The sequence below is a fragment of the Schistocerca gregaria genome, chromosome 7 (assembly GCF_023897955.1).
Source record: "Schistocerca gregaria isolate iqSchGreg1 chromosome 7, iqSchGreg1.2, whole genome shotgun sequence".
Classification (NCBI taxonomy): Eukaryota; Metazoa; Arthropoda; class Insecta; order Orthoptera; family Acrididae; genus Schistocerca; species Schistocerca gregaria.
In genome coordinates this window covers 191,791,763-191,812,146 of record NC_064926.1, presented here as the reverse complement: position 1 = coordinate 191,812,146, position 20,384 = coordinate 191,791,763, and the positions used below count along the sequence as shown (strand labels likewise).

The 20,384-nt window shown below is 42.4% G+C and overlaps 1 protein-coding gene across 1 annotated transcript in view; it reads right to left on the bottom strand.

Annotated features, from left to right (window-relative positions):
- The window catches only part of LOC126282058 (lutropin-choriogonadotropic hormone receptor-like), an 800,001-nt gene that overhangs the window by 230,457 nt on the left and 549,160 nt on the right, over positions 1 to 20,384 (bottom strand). Inside the window, exon 9 of the mRNA XM_049981496.1 lies at positions 13,638 to 13,703. Within this exon, the coding sequence (XP_049837453.1) occupies positions 13,638 to 13,703 (66 nt within the window). The remainder of the gene's footprint in view (positions 1 to 13,637; positions 13,704 to 20,384) is intronic.

Here is a 20,384-nt window from a genome sequence, read left to right as displayed (position 1 = left end):
GGGAAAGAAATCGATCTTACCCTTATAGAAACAACCACTCCCAGCATTTTCCTTAAGCAATCTAGGGAAACGACGGAGAACAAAATTCAGTATGTCCAAACGGATGCTCGAACCACCGTACTACGAAATGCCCATCCTATGCTGTACCATTGCGCCACCTCACTCGGTTAAAGGTTAAGATTTAACTTCCTCTCAAGAAGGAGATAATCAAAGAAGGAATAAAGCTTGGATTGCGGAAAGGACCGTGTGTTAGCCTATGTCCTGACGATCGGTGTATGCGCCGCTGTCCGGCATAATGCAAACTGCATGGTCGATAATGCATATCGACCAGAAGCAGGAACACCCATGTGATAAAGAGTTCTGAGACCGCCTTCCATTTCCGCGACATTGTTAGTCCTCGCTTCTCGAATTCCTCGACATTTACGGAGAGGGGACAGTTCTGCCTAATTCGCATGGCTCGAGAAGTAGCAAAGTGGAAGGGAATAGAAAAGGTGAGCTGGTGTATGTAAAGGGTGGCGGGGCGCGTGGAGGAGGGGTTAATATTCCTGCCACGTGGTGTTGGTGCCTTTATATCCGCCTCACTGTAAGAGTAGTCTAGAAACTGGGTAGCATTGATTCATATGGTATACTGTAGGGCTACTGGTGCATAATCTCCGTTTAGATAAGCTGAAACAGCGAAAAACGTGAAATATTTACGGGAGAAAGCTTACAGGGAAAGGTCGACTGGCTTGCGTATAATTCGGATTGCTCTATTACGTCGCCTAATAAAGGCAGTTACAGTTATTGGAAACCACAAAGCCTTCCACACTGTTTCACACCGCCTTATGGTAGAACGCAAAACAGGTGTTTGTAGTATGTGAGCTGTCACACATTCTGTGGGTTATCATGATGAGGAGATATGAATTTCGTGGAGAAACAGAACGTTTCCTCCCGATATGCGGAGGTCATCTTGAAAGAGGAGTATACCTTATATGGAGATCAAATACAAACACTGGCTAGTCAGTGGCTGAGGTAAAATTTTTGTTTCCGTGTACTACTTCACAGAGACGTGACGTTACAGGTTTTCATTATGCAGTTTCACACCTTCCTCCTTCTGAGTAACATTAGGTGGTGGAGGAGAGGGGTTGGGTGAGGGGATTGCAGTAATAATGGACCAAAGCAACCGAGAATGGCCAGATGTTCTTGAGTTTTCAAAACATATGACGTCAGCCTGTACGTGGAAGTAAGTGGAAACGAAATGTCAGCTCCTCAGCTGACACTCATAAAAGTGCAAATGGTAGCGGTCAGTGGAACCAGTCTCGACAGCGTCCAGGAGTCCCTGGCTGTAGTAGTTCAAGGAGAAACAATCACATAATTTAACCATGGGTTTTGAAAGACGCTAGTGCACATTATATCAAAAGAATACCAAGTAAATTTAATTCACTCGCGATGAAACTTATTTACAGGACTCGTTCATCCGATTCTTGACCGCTGTTCACCGATCTATGATCTTTACCAAATTGGGTTAATGTAGGAGATGGAGAAGATTGAAACGCGAGCTGCGCGATTCATCAGTGATTTGTGTAGCCAGAGCAAGAGAGTCAGTGCAATAATCAAAAGCCGTCGTTATGAGAATGACGTGCACTGGAGAGCCTTACTCCCAAAATTCTGAAAGATCATTTTTCACTGGGAGTCAAGAAATATTATATAAAGCAACAACGTTCCCACGTACCGAACACGACTGTGAAATGAGAAAAGTTGTTGCATACTGGGATCAAATGAGCTTCACGATAACGGATGTCGGCTTCATCTCGTGATGTAATGACAGCATGGTGTGTGATGCTATACAAGAAGAAACAGGAAGAGAACAGAACACTGCCAACATTTTTTTGCATCCATATTATTTTCTGGAATGTTCCTTGCAGTGACTCATCCGTAGTGTATTTCCAGGTACAGTTTAAGTTGAAAGGTGACAACTACGATGTGACTTGGTGAAGAAGTATGGAAGGCTTCAGTTAATCTGGCAATGATTCTAGTGGTGTATAACCTTACCCACGAATGCAATAGGAAAGGGAACCGTGGTTTTTTACACTACACTACCCGCCCTCTACAGTGAACCGTGCAGTAGCTTGGGATTACGGATGTAGTTGTAGGTGAAATGGGATAGGATGTACTGACCAGCTTACGCCAGTGCAATAGTACGCAAGTGTCCTTACACTATGGTTGCAGCAAAATGGCTGCAAAAATTGAGTTTTCTGCCGCTTCTGAATTATGGCCTGTGAGCTGATTTCTCAGCGCAAAACTTCTGTGTGAACTAAGTAAAATCTACGAGCGTTTCTCAATGAGTGAACGAAAGTAAGGTATTCAGAGAAGCTCGATATTACGTGCCCTAGGAGGAAAATTTCGGAAATACATTTGTCTAGTTAACGTATTTAATTGATTAACATTGCAAGGTCACAGGTTAATGGAAGTGCGAGAAAAGCCACTGCAAATGTATAATGCTGGTACATTAATAATCGTTGAAGCTGCCATAACGTTGAAAGCAAGCGTGCAAATGTTCATGCATTGTATTGTATTGGTGCCGGATGTCAGTTTGCGGGAGGGAGTTCCATACCTGTTGCATTTATCCGGTCATTACAGGGACAGTTAATGTTGATTGTGGATGACTCTGTAGTTGTCGTCCCTGATGATGTCCGATACGTGCTCGACTGGAGACAGATCTGCTGAATTAGCAGACGAACATGTCGACACTGTCTGGAGCATGCTCGGTTCCAAAAGCGCTGTTTCGAAGAGTGTTATCCTGTTGGAAAACACACCCTGGAGTGCTGTTCATGAATGGAAGCTCAGCAGGTCGAATCACCGGACTGACGTACAAATGGTCACTCAGGATGCGAGCACAATCACGAGAGTGCTCCTGCAGTCATAGGAAATGGCACCTCAGACAATAACTCAAGTGTAGGTCCAATGTGTCTAGCACGCAAGTAAGTTGGTTACAGGCTCTCCATTGGCCTCCTCCTAACCGCACTGGCACCGACGCTGAACCAGCGTTCATCAGAAAATGCAACAGACTTCCACCTTGCCCTCCAATGAGCTCTCGCTTGACACCACTGAAGTCACAATTGGCAGTCGTTCGGTGTCTATATCCACATCTACATAATATTCCTCAAGCCACCAAATGGTGTGTGGTGGAGGGTGATTTTTTTTACCACAAACTGAGCCCTGCCAGTTCTGTTTATTAATGTATGCGGTGGCGTGTTTCGAACCTGGGACTGAGGAAGTTTCGATTACTGTTCAGAGGCGCTATCCCCAGATCACGGGTAAAAAGTCACCCTCATAAGAAGTCCCATTCCGCCACCGGCTTGGTCAAAGAGGGTGGAGGAGTCGACAGAGGTTCAGGACACACTCCTGTCCTTGAGGTGGGAAACTGCTCCTAAAGGCGGAAGAATCAGCAGTAATCAACGGCATGAGAATGCAGAAGGCAACGGAAACCACTGCATTAAAGACACATACCGTGTATCCACAGGGCATATGGCCTATAATTGAAAAAATGTCATGGTTGCCAAAAGATTCCGAAATAGCACCCCATTCGTATTTGAGGGAGGGGACCGCCAAGGGGGGGGGGGGGTGACCATGAGAAAAAGATTGAATAACCAACGAAACGATAACGTTCTACGACTCGGGGTGTGGAATGTCAGAAGCTTGAATGTGGCAGGGAAGCTAAACATCTCAAAAGGGAAATGCAAAGGCTCAATCTAGATATCGTAGGGGTCACTGAAGTGAAATGGAAAGAAGACAAGGATTTCTGGTCAGATGACTGTAGGGTAATATCAAGAGCAGCAGAAAATGGTGTAATGGGAGTAGGATTCCTTTTGAATAGGAAGGTAGGGCAGAGAATGTGTTGCTGTGAACAATACACGATAAGGTTTGTGTAATCAGAATCAACAGTACATCAACACCCACAACGATAGTTCAGGTACACACGCCGACGTCGCAGGCTGAAGATGAAGAGATAGAGAAAGTATATGACGATATAGAAAACGTAATACAGTACGTAAACGGAGATGAAAATCTAATACTCATTGGTGGCTTGAACGCGGTTGTAGTGGAAGGAGTAGACGATACGTTTACAGGAGAATATGGGATTGGGACAAAGAATGAGAGAGGAAAAAGACTAATTGAGTTCTGTAATAAATTTCAGTCAGTAATAGCGAATACTTTGTTCAAGAATCACAAAAGGAGGAGGTATACTTTGCAAAGGCCGGGTGACACGTGAAGGCTTCAGTTAGTTTACATCATGGTCAGGCAGATTCCGAAATCAGATACTGGATTGTAAGGCGTACCCAGGAGCAGATATAGACGCAGGTCAGAATGTAGTACTGATGAAGAGTAGGCTGAAGTTTAAGACATTAGTCAGGAACAATCAATACGCAAAGAAGTAGGAACCGGAAGTACTAAGGAATGACGAGATTCGCTTTAAGTTCTCTAAGGCTATGGATATAGCAATAAGAAACAGGTCAGTAGGCGGTACAGCTGAAGAGGAGTGGACATCGCTGAGAAGGGCCATCACAGAAGTCGGAAAGGAAAACACAGGTACACAGAAGGTAACTACGAGGGAAGCATGGGTAACAGAAAAATACTTCAGTTGATCAATGAAGGAAGAAAGTACTAAAATGTTCAGAGAAATTCAGGAAAACAGACATACAAGTCACTGAGGAACGAAATAAATAGGAAGTTCAGGGAAGCTAAGACGAAATGGCTGCATGAAGAATTAGAAGAAATCGAAAAAGAAACGATTGTCGGAAGGACTCACTCAGCATATAGGAAGGTCAAAACAACATACGGGGAAATTAAAAGCAACGGCGGTAACATTAAGAGTGCAACAGGAATTTCAGTGTTAAGTGCGGAGAAGAGAGTGGATAAGTGGAAAGAGCACATCTCTATGAGGGGAGGATTTGTGTGATGTGATAGAAGAAGAAACAGGAGTCGATTAAGAAGAGAGAGGGGATCAAGTATTAGAATCAGAATTTAAAACAGCTTTAGAAGATTTAAGATCAAATAAGGCAGAAGGGAGAGATAATATTTTACCAGAATTTCTAAAATCATCGGGGGAAGTGGCAACAAAATGGCTATTCACGTGGGTTTGTGGAATGAATGAGTGTGGCGACATACCATCTGGCTTTCGGAAAAAAATATCGTCCGCACAATTACGAAGACTGCACAAGCTGACAAGTGCGAGAATTATTTCGGAATCAGCTTAAATGGTGCAAGATGTTCGAAATTCTGAGAAAAACAAGTGTAAGCTGTAGGGAAAACAAGCGGTAAACAATTTGTACAGCATGCAAGAGGGATTAATAAGTGTGAACAAGCAAGAAGGAAGTGCTCGAATTAAAAAGGGTGTGAGGTAGGGCTGTAGTCTTTTACCCTACTGTTCGATCTATACGCCGAAGAAGCAGTGATGGAAATGAAAGATTCAGGAGCGGAGCGGGATTGAAATTAAGATATCAGTGCTACGTTTCGCTGATGAAATTGCTATCGTGAATGAATCTCCTGAACGGAATGAACAGTATGATGAGTACAGAATATGGACTAAGAAAAAATCGAAGAAAAACGAAAGTAATGAGAAATAGCAGCAATGAGAACAGCGAGGAACTTAGCATCAGGATTGATGGTCACGAAGTAGATGAAGTTAAGGAATTTTACTACCTATGCACCAAAATAACCAATGACCGACCGAGCAAGGAGGAGATCAGAAACAGACTAGCAATGGCATAAAGGGCATTTCTCGCCAAGAGAAGTCTGCTATTATCAAACATAGGCCTTAATTTGAGGAAGAAATTTATGAGAATGTAGATTTGGAGCACAGCTTTTTTGTGGTAGTGGAACATGGACTGTTAGAAAACCGGAAAAGAAGCATTTGAGATGTGGTGCTACAGACGAATGTTGAAAATTACGTGCACTGATAAGGTGAGGAATGAGGAGGTTCTGCGCAGACTCAGAGAGGAAAGGAATACGTATAAGGTAAACACAGATAAGGAGAAGGGACAGGATATAAGGACATATGTTAAGACATCGGGGAATGACTTCCATGGTACTAGAGGGGGCTGCACAGGGCAAAAACTGTAGAGGAAGACAGAGATCGGAATACATCCAGCAAATAATTGAGAACGTAGGTTGCAAGTGCTACTCTAAGATGAAGAGGTTGGAAGACGAGAGGAATTCGTGTCGGGCCGCATCATACCAGTCAGAAGACTGGAGACTCCACATGAAAAAATAATAATAAAAAACCTGAGCCCCTCAACCCTGTCCCACTAGCGAATAGCGCGTGGGAAGAATGGTAGTCGGTAAGCCTCTGTACTGGCTCTAATTTGTCGAATTTTCTCCTTATGGTCATTACAGCGAGAAGTATGTGGGAGAGGGGACGAGGGGGAAGTAATATGTTGTCCCACTCTTCCCGGAAAGTGCTCTCACGAAATAACAACAGCAAATCGCTCTGTGATGCACAACGCCTCTATTGTAACGTCAGCCAACGGCATCTGTTGAGCAGCTCCGTAAAGCTCTCGCGCCGGCTAAACGTTCGAGTGACGAAACATGCCGCACTTCATTGGATCTTCTCTGTTTATTCTATCAGTCCTATCTCGTAGGGATCCCAGGCAGATGAACAACGCTCAAGATTCGGTCGAACAAGCGCCTTATAACCCACTACCTTCGTGGATGAGATACATTTCCTCGATTTTCTTCCTATGAATCTGAGTCTGGCCTCTGCTTTCCCCACTGTTTGCTTTATGTGGTCATTCCACTAAGGGTCGCTCTGAACAGTTACTCCCAAATATTTTCCGGTACATATTGTTTCCAGCCGTTTGTTATCAATAGTGTAGCTGCCCAGTAGTGGTTTTCTTTTCCTATGCATGCGCACTATGTTAGATTTATTTACGTTCAGGGACAACTGCCAGAATCTGATTCTTCAAATCACTTCTATCTTCTGGCGATGCTATTTTCTTATAGACAACCGCATCATCTGCGAGCAGCATTAAAGAGCATCCAACGCCTTATATTAGATCATTTATATATACTGTAAACAGTAACGGACCTGATGCTGACGTCTTCTCGGGTTATCAGCCGAGTCAAGCCTTCGTTCTACTGCAACGTTTCAACAAGTTTGTCATTTGTCATTTCCAGGTGAAGCCTGACTTCATCACCGAGATTCACCGAGAAAGTCTAAATTCGCATATAGTAACGGTCCTATCACTCTTCCTTTGGGTACTCAAGAAATTACCAATTCATTTGTCAATAGCTTGTTTTAGTAGGATCTGACTCACTTGTCATTTTCTACTGAAAATCACTCGTTTCACTCGTTATTTTCTTTAGAAGATGAAAACATATTCAGAGCCTACTAAACCAAGCTGCTATATTCTTCTTTTTAGATCTAACTCACTTAATTTCATTTCAGTTACCTAGAAATATTAATAAGAATCAAATTTTTTTCGTATCACATTCTCCAGTGTCCAAAAATAATTATATATTTCATACAAAAGGTGAACATAAGGAAACAAAAATTAATATTTTTATAAAAAATCAGAAAAAAATCAGAAAATAAACTTTCATTATTTTGTAAAAGGTGAATGTAAGAAAATAAAACTTAATATTTTATTTTATAAGAAGTGAACATAAGAAAATAAAAAAAATTAAGTATGGCGAACATAAGAAATCTATTCTTTACCTAAAATTTCCCAGCGATAAGATTTTTCTGAACTGCACATTGCAAATGGTTTTTTGAGAAATGTCTTACTTACAGTTATACCACATTCAAATAAGTAAAAAAACACTTTACTTTCAGCTTCCCCATTTCAGCTAGTTTTAATTTGTTCTATTTTTAACCTTTTTTAAATTCTAGCTACTTTTTCACAAATCTAATATTTTTTTCTTTCTGTAAATGGACACTGAAAATAAGAAGTGTGCTCTAAACAGAAGGAAATATTCTATAACAGAACTCCTTGGAAATGAAGTAAAACCAACCAACAAAAGATTTGGATTGTGGCTACTTACAGAAAATGTAAATAATAATAATCTTGTTACAAATATTGGAGATATTATCCACAATAATGGAGAAAAAATTAGAACAATTTAAACCAATTATAGAACCATTCTGCAATACTATTATGGCAGTTAAAATTACAGATTTAATACACTGTACAAATGATATAAGCAAAAAGCAATTCTTAGTTAAGAAAGAAATATGTTGATCATTTAATAATTTCTTGTGAGAAGTGTTATCTATATTTAGCTCTGCAAAACATACTGTTAAAGCTATGTCACGACTTCTTATAGATTTGTGTACAAAACATTGTAAAGGAGCTAAACAAGCTATTACTGCATATATGGATGTAATAAGAAGTAAATATGCACATCCTGTTATTATTCCTTACAAAATGGAATTAGCGGATGTCCCAATTGATGCAGTATTAAAAGAACTATCACAAATATTGCAAAAACTTAAAAATGATCACTATTACTTATTAGATTTAGACATAGCACAATATTTTGCAAGAATTTGTAACAAAGAAGAAATGATCAATTACTTAACAAATAATTTTACTTTTCAGATGCAAGGAAAACATAATGAAGAACATAATGTAATAGTAAACAACAAAAATTATGTTGGAAAAGACTGTTTAATGTGGATTAATTCTAATTCTGGAGTTACCAGACAGCTTGGAAACCATATCATAGATTTTTTTAAACTGTCTAGACTGATGATTAAGAGAAACATTTACCTCTCCATTAGCTAAAGAAAATGTTATTACAAGACTGGAAGCAACAATTTATAATTATATTAATCCAAATTTCCAAAAAGAACAGGAATTCGATCCATTAACAGATTTTTACAGTTTACAACAAATAGCAGCAAATATTTAAAAAAGCTCATTTTTATTCTGTTCCACTCTCTAAAAGCTGGCAAAAATTAACAGATACTCCACATAACAGTTGTTGCCTTATTTATGACACAAATAAAAAGAAAAAACAGGTAATTAGATAGACAGAGAAAAATTGGTTAAATTTGTTTTATCTGCATTTAGTTTTAATTGCTTACTCATTAACTGCATAGAAATTTTCGAAGAAACAGAGAATGTAAATTCTGTGAAACAAACATCCTTTAAAAAATCTGGCGACATATTTTTCTAAATCCAATAGCTTGTTTTCTACTATACGGAAAGCAATAAATATCAAAGAATTGGGACTGATAAAAACGATAATATTTACCATTCGTGTCTAGGAAAAGAATGAATATTTGCCACAAAATCTATCCAAATTTCACTGAAGAAATTAGACCAATTAATGCAGTATATTTGCAGTCTGCTAGAGAACAAGAATTAGCGAACTTAAGCAAACAAGAAAGAAAATGGGAATACTTAGGTAGTACTACATCTTTAAAAGACAAATACAAAAATACTTTGGAGAAGGAACGAAAAATAAGAAATCAGAAGAATGAATAAAAAATATTTTAAACAACAATGGATTGTTTTTACTACAAGTGGAATCTTTAAAAAATTTATGCTTTTGTGGTAAATGATAAAAATAAGTTTACATAAGTATGTGTATTGGGCTGCCTTAACTATATGATGATTGTATTTGCTGTTTCAGACATGTCCAAAAGAACAAATACCATCTTCATATGCTCTTTAAATTGAATCACCCGGGCGTTCCTTATAAGCCTTAGTCCAAGAGCTGCTATAGTCATGCAGCTTGATAGAAGTTTTTCTATAGATTATAACTGTAGATCACGTCCGTTGGAAGCAGCAGAAGAAGTATGCTGCATGAGCGGTATACATCGTAGCGGCCCCTTATTATCAGAGGGCCTGCACAACTGACTCGCAAGATGGCTTGCTGACCCCTTTTCAGGAGCGCGGAGAGAAACATCGCCACCGGACAGAAACAATAACAAACATTCCAAGTAAACACGGAGCTACTTCGCCAGAAAACATGTGACAGTGTTCCACCAAACAGAACTCATATGACTCATGTATCTCTCCGCCGACCTGGCTTTCTAAGCACGCCTTAGACCGTCAGACCAACCGCTAGGAACAGCCCTGGCCAGTACTTAACGTTGTATTTTGTATTGTGTAGAATAGATTTTGGTCAGTATTTTTCTTCCATTGTCTTGTTTCCTTATTTGGTTTGTCACCACAAGTTTCGGGTTTTCTTGTTGTTCTTGCGTTTAACGCCAAGAAGGTGATTTTTAATTTAATTATAATAAAGTGTATTCAGATTGAATGTTTGTTCTTTTTCCTGCCGACCGCAGGACACAACAGTATATATGGAAGTTTAAGAACTAACATATCTGTTCATCAACTTTAAATTTTCACAAATATTCCATATAATGGAAACTTCACTGTTCTATTAAATACCTTTTAGAAATCGAAATAACCAGCACTTACAGAGTCATGAACAACTGAATTATCCACATACTGTGACTAGGACGCAACACGCTCTACGTAGCTGGTGCCAGTTACGACGAATTGTGACATTCACTCCGGACGTTATGGGGAGCCATTCTGACTGAAGACCACCTAACCAGAATCATGCGCATTAGGACTGAGGTCAGGTGATTTAGGCCAGGCTGTTCGAGCTCAAGTATCCATTAGGGGGCGGCGGTGGACACGGGAGAGCGAACAGCTGATTAAGAGGCGGTAAGCTCTGGGCAAGCGCCTAGCGGCGTTGGAAGCAAAATAGTTCCCACCCTCGAAGAACCCGGAGCAGTACAACTGCAGGTAGCCTGTGCAACCTGCGCCTGCCTGCGGGATAACTGACAGCCATCGTGGGCGCCAATGCCCAGCGTGACAGTGTTGGAACAGCCCCATAGAGGTGGCCACGGGAGAACCGTGATCTTCGAAAACTATTCCTAAAGCTGGTTCTGAATAATTAAGGAACGGTGGACTGGTGCATTGTCTGTCTATATGTACAGTACGTCTACAGGGTGCTATAGCTACATAATACACTCCTGGAAATGGAAAAAAGAACACATTGACACCGGTGTGTCAGACCCACCATACTTGCTCCGGTCACTGCGAGAGGGCAGTACAAGCAATGATCACACGCACGGCACAGCGGACACACCAGGAACCGCGGTGTTGGCCGTCGAATGTCGCTAGCTGCGCAGCATTTGTGCACCGCCGCCGTCAGTGTCAGCCAGTTTGCCGTGGCATACGGAGCTTCATCGCAGTCTTTAACACTGGTAGCATGCCGCGACAGCGTGGACGTGAACCGTATGCGCAGTTGACGGACTTTGAGCGAGGGAGTATAGTGAGCATGCGGGAGGCCGGGTGGACGTACCGCCGAATTGCTCAACACGTGGGGCGTGAGGTCTCCACAGTACATCGATGTTGTCGCCAGTGGTCGGCGGAAGGTGCACGTGCCCGTCGACCTGGGACCGGACCGCAGCGACGCCCGGATGCACGCCAAGACCGTAGGATCCTACGCAGTGCCATAGGGAACCGCACCGCCACTTCCCAGCAAATTAGGGACACTGTTGCTCCTGGGGTATCGGCGAGGACCATTCGCAACCATCTCCATGAAGCTGGGCTACGGTCCCGCACACGGGTAGGCCGTCTTCCGCTCACGCCCCAACATCGTGCAGCCCGCCTCCAGTGGTGTCGCGACAGGCGTGAATGGAGGGACGAATGGAGACGTGTCGTCTTCAGCGATGAGAGTCGCTTCTGCCTTGGTGCCAACGATGGTCGTATGCGTGTTTGGCGCCGTGCAGGTGAGCGCCACAATCAGGACTGCATACGACCGAGGCACACAGGGCCAACACCCGGCATCATGGTGTGGGGAGCGATCTCCTACACTGGCCGTACACCTCTGGTGATCGTCGAGGGGACACTGAATAGTGCACAGTACATCCAAACCGTCATCGAACCCATCGTTCTACCATTCCTAGACCGGCAAGGGAACTTGCTGTTCCAACAGGACAATGCACGTCCGCATGTATCCCGTGCCACCCAACGTGCTCTAGAAGGTGTAAGTCAACTACCCTGGCCAGCAAGATCTCCGGATCTGTCCCCCATTGAGCATGCTTGGGACTGGATGAAGTGTCGTCTCACGCGGTCTGCACGTCCAGCACGAACGCTGGTCCAACTGAGGCGCCAGGTGGAAATGGCATGGCAAGCCGTTCCACAGGACTACATCGAGCATCTCTACGATCGTCTCCATGGGAGAATAGCAGCCTGCATTGCTGCGAAAGGTGGATATACACTGTACTAGCGGCGACATTGTGCATGCTATGTTGCCTGTGTCTATGTGCCTGTGGTTCTGTCACTGTGATCATGTGATGTATCTGACCCCAGGAATGTGTCAATAAACTTTCCCCTTCCTGGGACAATGAATTCACGGTGTTCTTATTTTAATTTCCAGGAGAGTATTTTGCCTAGACAACTAGACAATGACAGACAAGCAGATTACTTCCCCCACCTCCATGAATCGTGCTTTACTCACACACAGGATGCAGATTCATGGACATATCAGTTTTTCAACACACACACACACACACACACACACACACACACACACACACACACACACACACACACACAACCTGCCATTGGGGTCTTCTGTGTCCATAATAGCTGCTGTAATTGATGACGTGCAGTGCAAAAAGTACATGTATGGGCTGATGGAACCTGTACTCCTTGCTGAGGAAGTTGTTCTTGATATTATGACTGCTCATCATTATTATTGGCCATCGCTGAGCTGTCTGTGGCCAGTCTGTTCACAGTTCTAATCCTCGATAATCGATGGCGAGCCTGTCAGCAACACATTGTTACCCAACTTGTGGAAGTCTATCGTTCTCCTGAATGTCGGACCGCGGCTGAAGATGTAAATTAAACGAATCACCAGAGCCGTATCACCAAAGACATTTACTTCAAATGACTAGTTTAGGAGCAACACTTACTCCACATTCGTGTCAAGTACAAACCAAAAGAACAATTTCATTCTTTGGCTCATGTATTGTAGACCCATATGATACTAGTTGTCGTGGCTTGCATAGATCAGGAGTGTATACTCTACAATGCCACAATGGTGGCAACACGTTGTAGAGAATACACTCCTGATCTATGCAAGCCACGACAACTAGTATCATATGGGTTCTACAATACATGGGCCAACGAATGAAAGTATTCTTTTGATTTATGGTGGACCTTACAGTGGCGAAAGTATTGAACCGCAACTAGTCGTTTGAAATAAAGTTCTTTGATAATACGACTGTAGTGATTCGTTTTCTTTATTTGTTGTTAACCATACTGATGGCGATGGCGTGAGTTTCATCGGAATCGAAGTACACAGAGTACACTATTTAGATGTGGTCACGCTAATATGTCAGTGTCTGCGCAGTCTGGCAGACTCGAGTTCGCCACGAATCAAACACACTAGATTTAGCTACAATCAAATGCGCTAGTATCGTGTCTGTTGCCTATCCTCAGGTGGTCTGTCACGTTGAGGGCAAATCTGAGGTCTGATGATGTCACAGTCACGTGATCCGGCAAATTATTTTTTTTTCACTGGCGGCAAAAACACCTTCTCTCATTCAATACAGCAGCTAGATCAATTGCTCGTGGATGTAGTACAGTTTGCATTCAGTTATACAGCTTTTCTGTTGTACTTACAGGACTCTTAGATCCTTGCACTGCGATAGATCCGGAATCTTGGTCAGCTTATTTGATTTCACGTCTCTGAAACAGAAAAAAGTAGAAAGGAGTCATATTATCCCACTGACCGAATAAGAACATAAGTCGTTTAGAAGGCCAGTAGAAGGAAAAAGAACTTCAAGAATACAGGGTATCCCATTCAAACCTCCTTGATTTCAAGGACCCAGGAGAGGTAAACCACTGTAGATATGAAAACGAAAAATGCACCTCATTCTAGAGCATTTCAGAGCATTCATATTACCGCGTGCTACGTGTCGTCGCCAGAGTGCAGCATGGTCTCATGAAGTGAAAATGGCGACTCCACAGGAGCGCACGCAAGCAATAGTGTGGTTTGCAGAAACAAAATCGCCGATTACTAAGCAAAAAAATTATCGTCGTGTTTATGAATATGATCCACCTGATGTGAACACAATTAAGGGATGGTATAGGAAGTTTCTGGCAACAGGAAGTGTTCTGAAACATTCTGGAGGTGCACGTTACGGAGTTTCAGAAGAGACAGTGGAGGACATAAGGCAAACGTTTCTTAGAAGCCCACATAAGTCAATTCGTGAAGCATCTAGGCAACCTGATGTACCTCAGTCAACATTGCATCGTGTAGTTCACCAGCGTCTTCGTATGTGTGCTTCCAAAGTGGAAATTCTGCTACATCTGACGCCGCACAACAAATCACACTGACAATTTGCTGCGGTTACGCTGGAGCGTATTGATGTGGATGCCAGCTTCCTGGAAAGATGTTTATTCTCAGATGAGACAACCTTTCATCTATCAGGAAGGGTTAATAGTTATAATGTTCGGATTTGGGGTTCGTGAAATCCGCACGTTATCATTGAACACGTACGTGATAGACGTAAACTAAATATCTGGTGCAGGCTAACGCACGAAAGAATTGTTGGACCGTTCTTCTTTGCGGAACAAACAGTGAATGGGTCAGTGTATCTGGACATGTTGGAGCAGATACAAGACTTACAATCCAACATCATTGTTCAACAAGGTGGAGCTCCGCCGCATTGGTCAACGGCTGTTCGCATGTTCCTGGATAGGAAATTGCCCAATCTTTGGATTGGACGCGGAGGACTCATTGCCTGGCCACCACTTTTACCCGATATTACGCCACTTGATTTCTTCGCGTGAGGATTCGTGAAGTACCACGTGTATGCGACCAAAGTGGGCGATATTTCTACGTTGCGACGTCGTAGCACTAATGCTATTGCAACAATAACGGAGGAAATGTTACAAAGAACTCGGCAAGAAATTGAATATAGACTCGATATTCGTCGTGCTACAAATGGTTCACATGCACAGGTGTATTGATAAATAAATAAATTCTTTGAGATGCTTTACAATGTGGTGCATATTTCATTGTCGTATCTACTGTTTTTTTTTTTTCCTGGGTTTTTGAAAGCAGGGAGGTTGGGACACCCTGTATTACAGAAAACGTAGAGATGGTACATATGGTACTGTTAGAAGAATTGAACAAAACACTGAAAACCTAATTGGAAACAAGAGACCTACTACTTCCACAAAGTCCCTGAATCACGCTCTATTGACAAGCAGCTTGCTGATACATGGCTTCATCTGAATGTCGACATACGCGCACCTGCTCAAGGAAACAAAGGAAAACTTTCCTTCGAATAACTTAAATCCTTGGGAGAGCCACACATGAAAAAACGTTTCAACCTGTTGTGTTAGAGTATGAGACAGGCGAAACACTCTCAGACAGCGAGAAGAGAGCAATAATTTCAATTTCAGGAAAGCATGTATCGTCAGATCTGAATACTGCCAAATTATCAGCTTAGTAAGTATTGGCTAAGAAATAGTGGGACGAATTATTTACAGAAGACTGGAAAAACAAGCAGAAGCTGGCCTGCGGGAATATGAGTCTGGGTTCCGGAGAATGTAGGAACACGTCAAGCAGAACTGATACTATGATTTATAGTGAAGAGAGACTGAAGAAAGTCAAACGTACATTGTAGCCTTTCTAGGTTTACAGAAATCTTTTCACATTACTGACTCGGGTGTATTCTTTGTATTTTGAAAGTAGCAGGGGTAATGTACAGGTACCAGAAGATTAGCTAGAACTTCTACAGAAACCTGGCTGCAGTTATAAGAATAGCAGGGCATGAAAGGGAAGCTGTGGTCAAAAAGGAAATGAGATAGGGTTTTACTAATTTATCACTGAAGTTACTCAGTCCGCACATTGAGGAAGCCGTCAAGAAATCCCAGGAAAAATTTGGGAATGGAATTAAAAATCAGGGAGAAGGATAAAAATTTTATGGTTTGCAAAAGGCGTTCCAATTGTCTCAGAAGGCAAACTAGTTGGAAGAGCAGTCTTGAAATGTTATAAGGTGATCATTAACAAAGGAAAAACAAGGATAATGGCATGAATATGTAGTGGAATTAAATCAAGTGACTTTGAAGGCATTAGATAAGCGAATGAGATGTAAAAAATAATGTATTAGAGTTGCTGTATAGGGAGCAAAAAACTGATGATGGCCGAAATATTGGGTTGGTGCATAAGTTCATAGAGTTTTCCCATAAATTGAATAAACACAACAGGTACTCATGATAGAAGGCTTAATCATCAATAACATGTTCTGCTTCATTATTTCCAACAGTTTGCCAACGCTGGGGTAACTTTTCGATTCTACAATTGTACAAATCAAATGGCTTTGGAGCGAAGAACTCGTCATGGTCGGAGCGTATTTTGATTCGGGAAGGACGTTCCTTGAAGGTTATTCGATAGAGAGCGGAAATGATGAAAATCTGAGGGCGCAAGATCGGGTGAATAAGGAGGGGGGCGAAATGACCACCCAACCCAACTCCTGTATAGTATTTTTTATCAGTCTAGTAGAATGCTGGGAGGGTCGTTATCGTCGAGTAGCAACAGATTACGAAGTCTTCATGGTCGTTGTTCCTGGAATGCGCATGCAAGACGTCTCATTTGTTGATGATAAATGTCACCAATGATGGTTACAATTTGAGGAAGCAATTCGCAGTACACCACACCGTCGTTGTTCCATATGATGCGTAACATTATTTTTTGCGAATGCGCGAAACGGGAGTTGTTGCTTTGTTTGGGTTCAACTTTTTTCTTTTTTTTTGCTTACGATGGAATAAAGACACTGTTTCTCGTCAAGAGTGACGATACAGGTCAGGAGTCGTCCAGGTTGTTCAAGAGCCAGCTGGTGACGAGCAAGCAGAGATGCACATATAGCCATCCGCAGATTTTTATGATTTTGGCTTAACAGCATACGGTGCCTATGCACCCGATTTTAGAAACTTCTTCATCGCTCACAAATTTCACACGCTGGTGGAACGAACATAGTTCGTCACATTTGCCAGTTCTAGAGTACATTGACGTGGATCATTGTGGATTAATGCCTTTAAGCAATCTTCATCAAACCTTAAGGTCTTCCTGAACGTGGAAAGTCACTAATGCCAAAACGCGGTTCCTTAAAGGCAGAGAATCAATTTTTTGCTGTGATCCATGCAATGCTTTCATCTCTGCACACGGTGCAAATGTTTCTGACTGCCTCCGCTGCTGTTACCCATCCATTGAACTCAAACAGAAGAATATGTCGGAAATGTTCCGATTTCTTCCACTCCATTTTATAGCCTCCACAGCTCCAGTCACCATCTCAAAATGACAATATTTTAACTCAAATAGCAACAATGAACTACAAATAAAAAATGACAATCGATAAATAAACCCTTAGCAACCAGAATATTAATGCGCAAAACGAAAACTCTACGAACTTACGCACGAACGTAATATAAAAGGTAGACTGTAAAATGATGATTGGCAGTAGCACGAAACGAACTTTTGAAAAAGAGGGATGTGTTAACATCGATTATAAATTTTAGCTTTAAAATTTCTTAACGTGTACGATAAGCAGCTGAGACAAGAAGAGAATCAAACCTTTTGAAATGTGGTGCTGCAGCAGAAGAATGCTGAAAGAGTTGATGAGTAGAGAGAATAGATAATGAGGCGGTACTGACTCGAAATGTGAAATAAAGAAATTTGTGGCACAGCTGGACTAAAAAAAAAAAGACTGGGTGATAGCACGTGGTCTGAAGCATCAAGGAATTGTCAGTTTGATAATGGAAGGGCGTTTGAGATTAGAAATTAGAGAGAGAGATAGGTGTGATTTATCGTCAACACTACTTAGGGTTGACAGGGCCACATTTAAATCTAGCGTTATCCATTTTTGCGTAGAATTCCACTCCCAATTTCACCGTAAGTTGTTTGTCAGGGGCGAACACACTCAAAAATTGGACAAGCAACGGGTTGGGTGTTACATCCATGTAGATTAAAGTAAGTATGCAACGATGAATAGATTTGTACGGATAGACTAGCGTGGAGTGATGTATCAAACCGTTCTTCGGGCTGAAGACCACCACCACAACCACCATCACCTCTACCACCACCACAACAACAACAACAGAAACCGTCGTGTGTATTTTGCTGATATCATGAAAACTAGGTGGATTTAGAACAGTCAAGAAACATATGAGAAGACAGTGAGGTGAAATTCAGCACCATTAAGGTGCATTTTGAACTACGAGTGCCTCCCTCAGGGACGTTTTGCTGTACAGCCCAAAGAAAATAGGAAGAAGATTACAAACGCGCTGCGTTGAACAACTAATTTTGCCGTGAAATATTTACAAATATATTAACTTGTTGGAGTTTGTAACAAACTTTTCTCTTGATCCAGGTTCTCAGTACCGATTCACCGGCACACTCTGCGCTGAGGAACGTCATTAAGCTTCCCCAATGTGTGCCATGCAATGGAGGGCAGTACATCCTTAAAGGGAATCCCTTGAGTGTGAAGTCGCAAGTGCAGTCTTTAGTAACGCTCATTTGTTGTATTGTGTTAACAATTATGACACGGAAAGAATTAGCTGCTTAAGTCTCACCATGTGCATCAGGAGGGCGACAGAAAATGAATTTCCGCGAGGTGGAGAGATCAACCTCCAGAGGGATGCGCGTATTACACTTCACAAAATGGACATCGTCGACACTCAATAAATGTTCAAAACGAACCACTAACCTGCACAATGAATACTGAACGAAAAATGGCACGCCACAGTGATCACAAAGGTTCGGAGCATCAAGTTCGAAGGCGAACTCCTTAAGAGTTACAAACTGTGCAGGACTTTCAGCTAGGTATCCACTCTTGAAAACTGCATATACACTGAAGAGCCAAAGAAATTGGTACACCTGCCTAAAATCGTGTAGCGCCTCCGTGAGCACACAGAAGTCCCGCAATGAGACGTGGCGTGGACTAGATTACTGTTTGAAGTAGTGCTGGAGGGAGTTGACATCATGAACCCTTTAGGGCTGTCCATAAACCCGTAAGAGTACTAGGGTGTCGAGATCTCTGAACAGCACGTTGCAAGGCATCCAATATATGCTCAATAATGTTCGTTTTTAGAGGGTTTGGTGGACAGCGGAAGTGTATAAACTCAGAAGAGTGTTCCTGGAGCTAATGTGTAGCAATTATAGACTTGTGAGGCATCGCATCGTTCTGTTGGAACTGCCCAAGTCAGTCAAAATGCAAAATGGACATGAATGGATGCAGGTGATCAGACAAGATGCTTACACCTCTCAGCGTCGTAGTTAGACGTATCAGGGGTCCCGTACCAGTCCAACTGCCCACGCCCCACACCGTTACAGGGCCTCCACCAGCTTGAACTGTCCCCTGCTGACATGCAGGGTCCATGGATTCATGAGGTTGTCTCCATACCCGTACACGTCCATCGTCTCGATACAATTTGAAACGAGACTCGTCCGACCAGGCAACAAGTTTCCTGTCATCAACAGTCCAACGTCGGTGTCGACGGGCCCAGGCGAGGCGTAAAGCTTTGTGTCGTGCAAAGGTTACAGCAGTAGACCTTCGGCTCCGAAAGCCCATACCGATGATGTTTCGTTGGAAGGTTCGCACGGTGGCAGTTCTTGATGGTCCAGCATTGAAATCTGCAGCACCTTGGGGAAAGGTTGCACTTTTGTCACGTTGAACGATTCTCTTCGGCCGTCGTTGTTCACGTTGTTGCAGGATATTTTCCGGTGACCGCGATGTCGGATGTTTTAGCGAATTCCTGATATTTATGGTATACTCGTGAAATGGTCGTAAGGGAAAATCACAACTTCTTCGCTATCTCGGAAATGATGTGTTCCATCTCTCGTACGCCGACTATAACACCACGTTCAAACTCACGTAAATCTTGACAATCTGCCATTCTAGCACCAGTAACCGTTCTGACAACTGCGCCAGACCCTTATTGTCTTCTATAGACATTGCCGACCGCACGCCTTATTCTGCCTGTTTACATGTCTCTGTATTTGAATACACATGCCTATATCAGTTTCTTTGTGCGCTTCAGTGTATAATCATATAGGTGTAACGGGATGATTAGAACTGATGGAATCTGATGGCATGCAACCGAAATCGAAACGGCCTGTCGTGGACCTTATCGTGAAATTGGCTATCCTTTAAGGCGTAGCTTAAGATAGTGAGATATGATGTTTTATAGGCACAGAAAAAAACAAACATCTAGGAGCTCAATTTTCTCAGTGTTTCCAGGTGGTGTGATCTGCAATGTCACACACTTTACAGGAGGGACAGTTTGTTCTAAAGGGGTACGATTTTTACACGCTGACCGGGAATCAAACAGAAGCAAGTTATTTTCACCATTTATTGATCA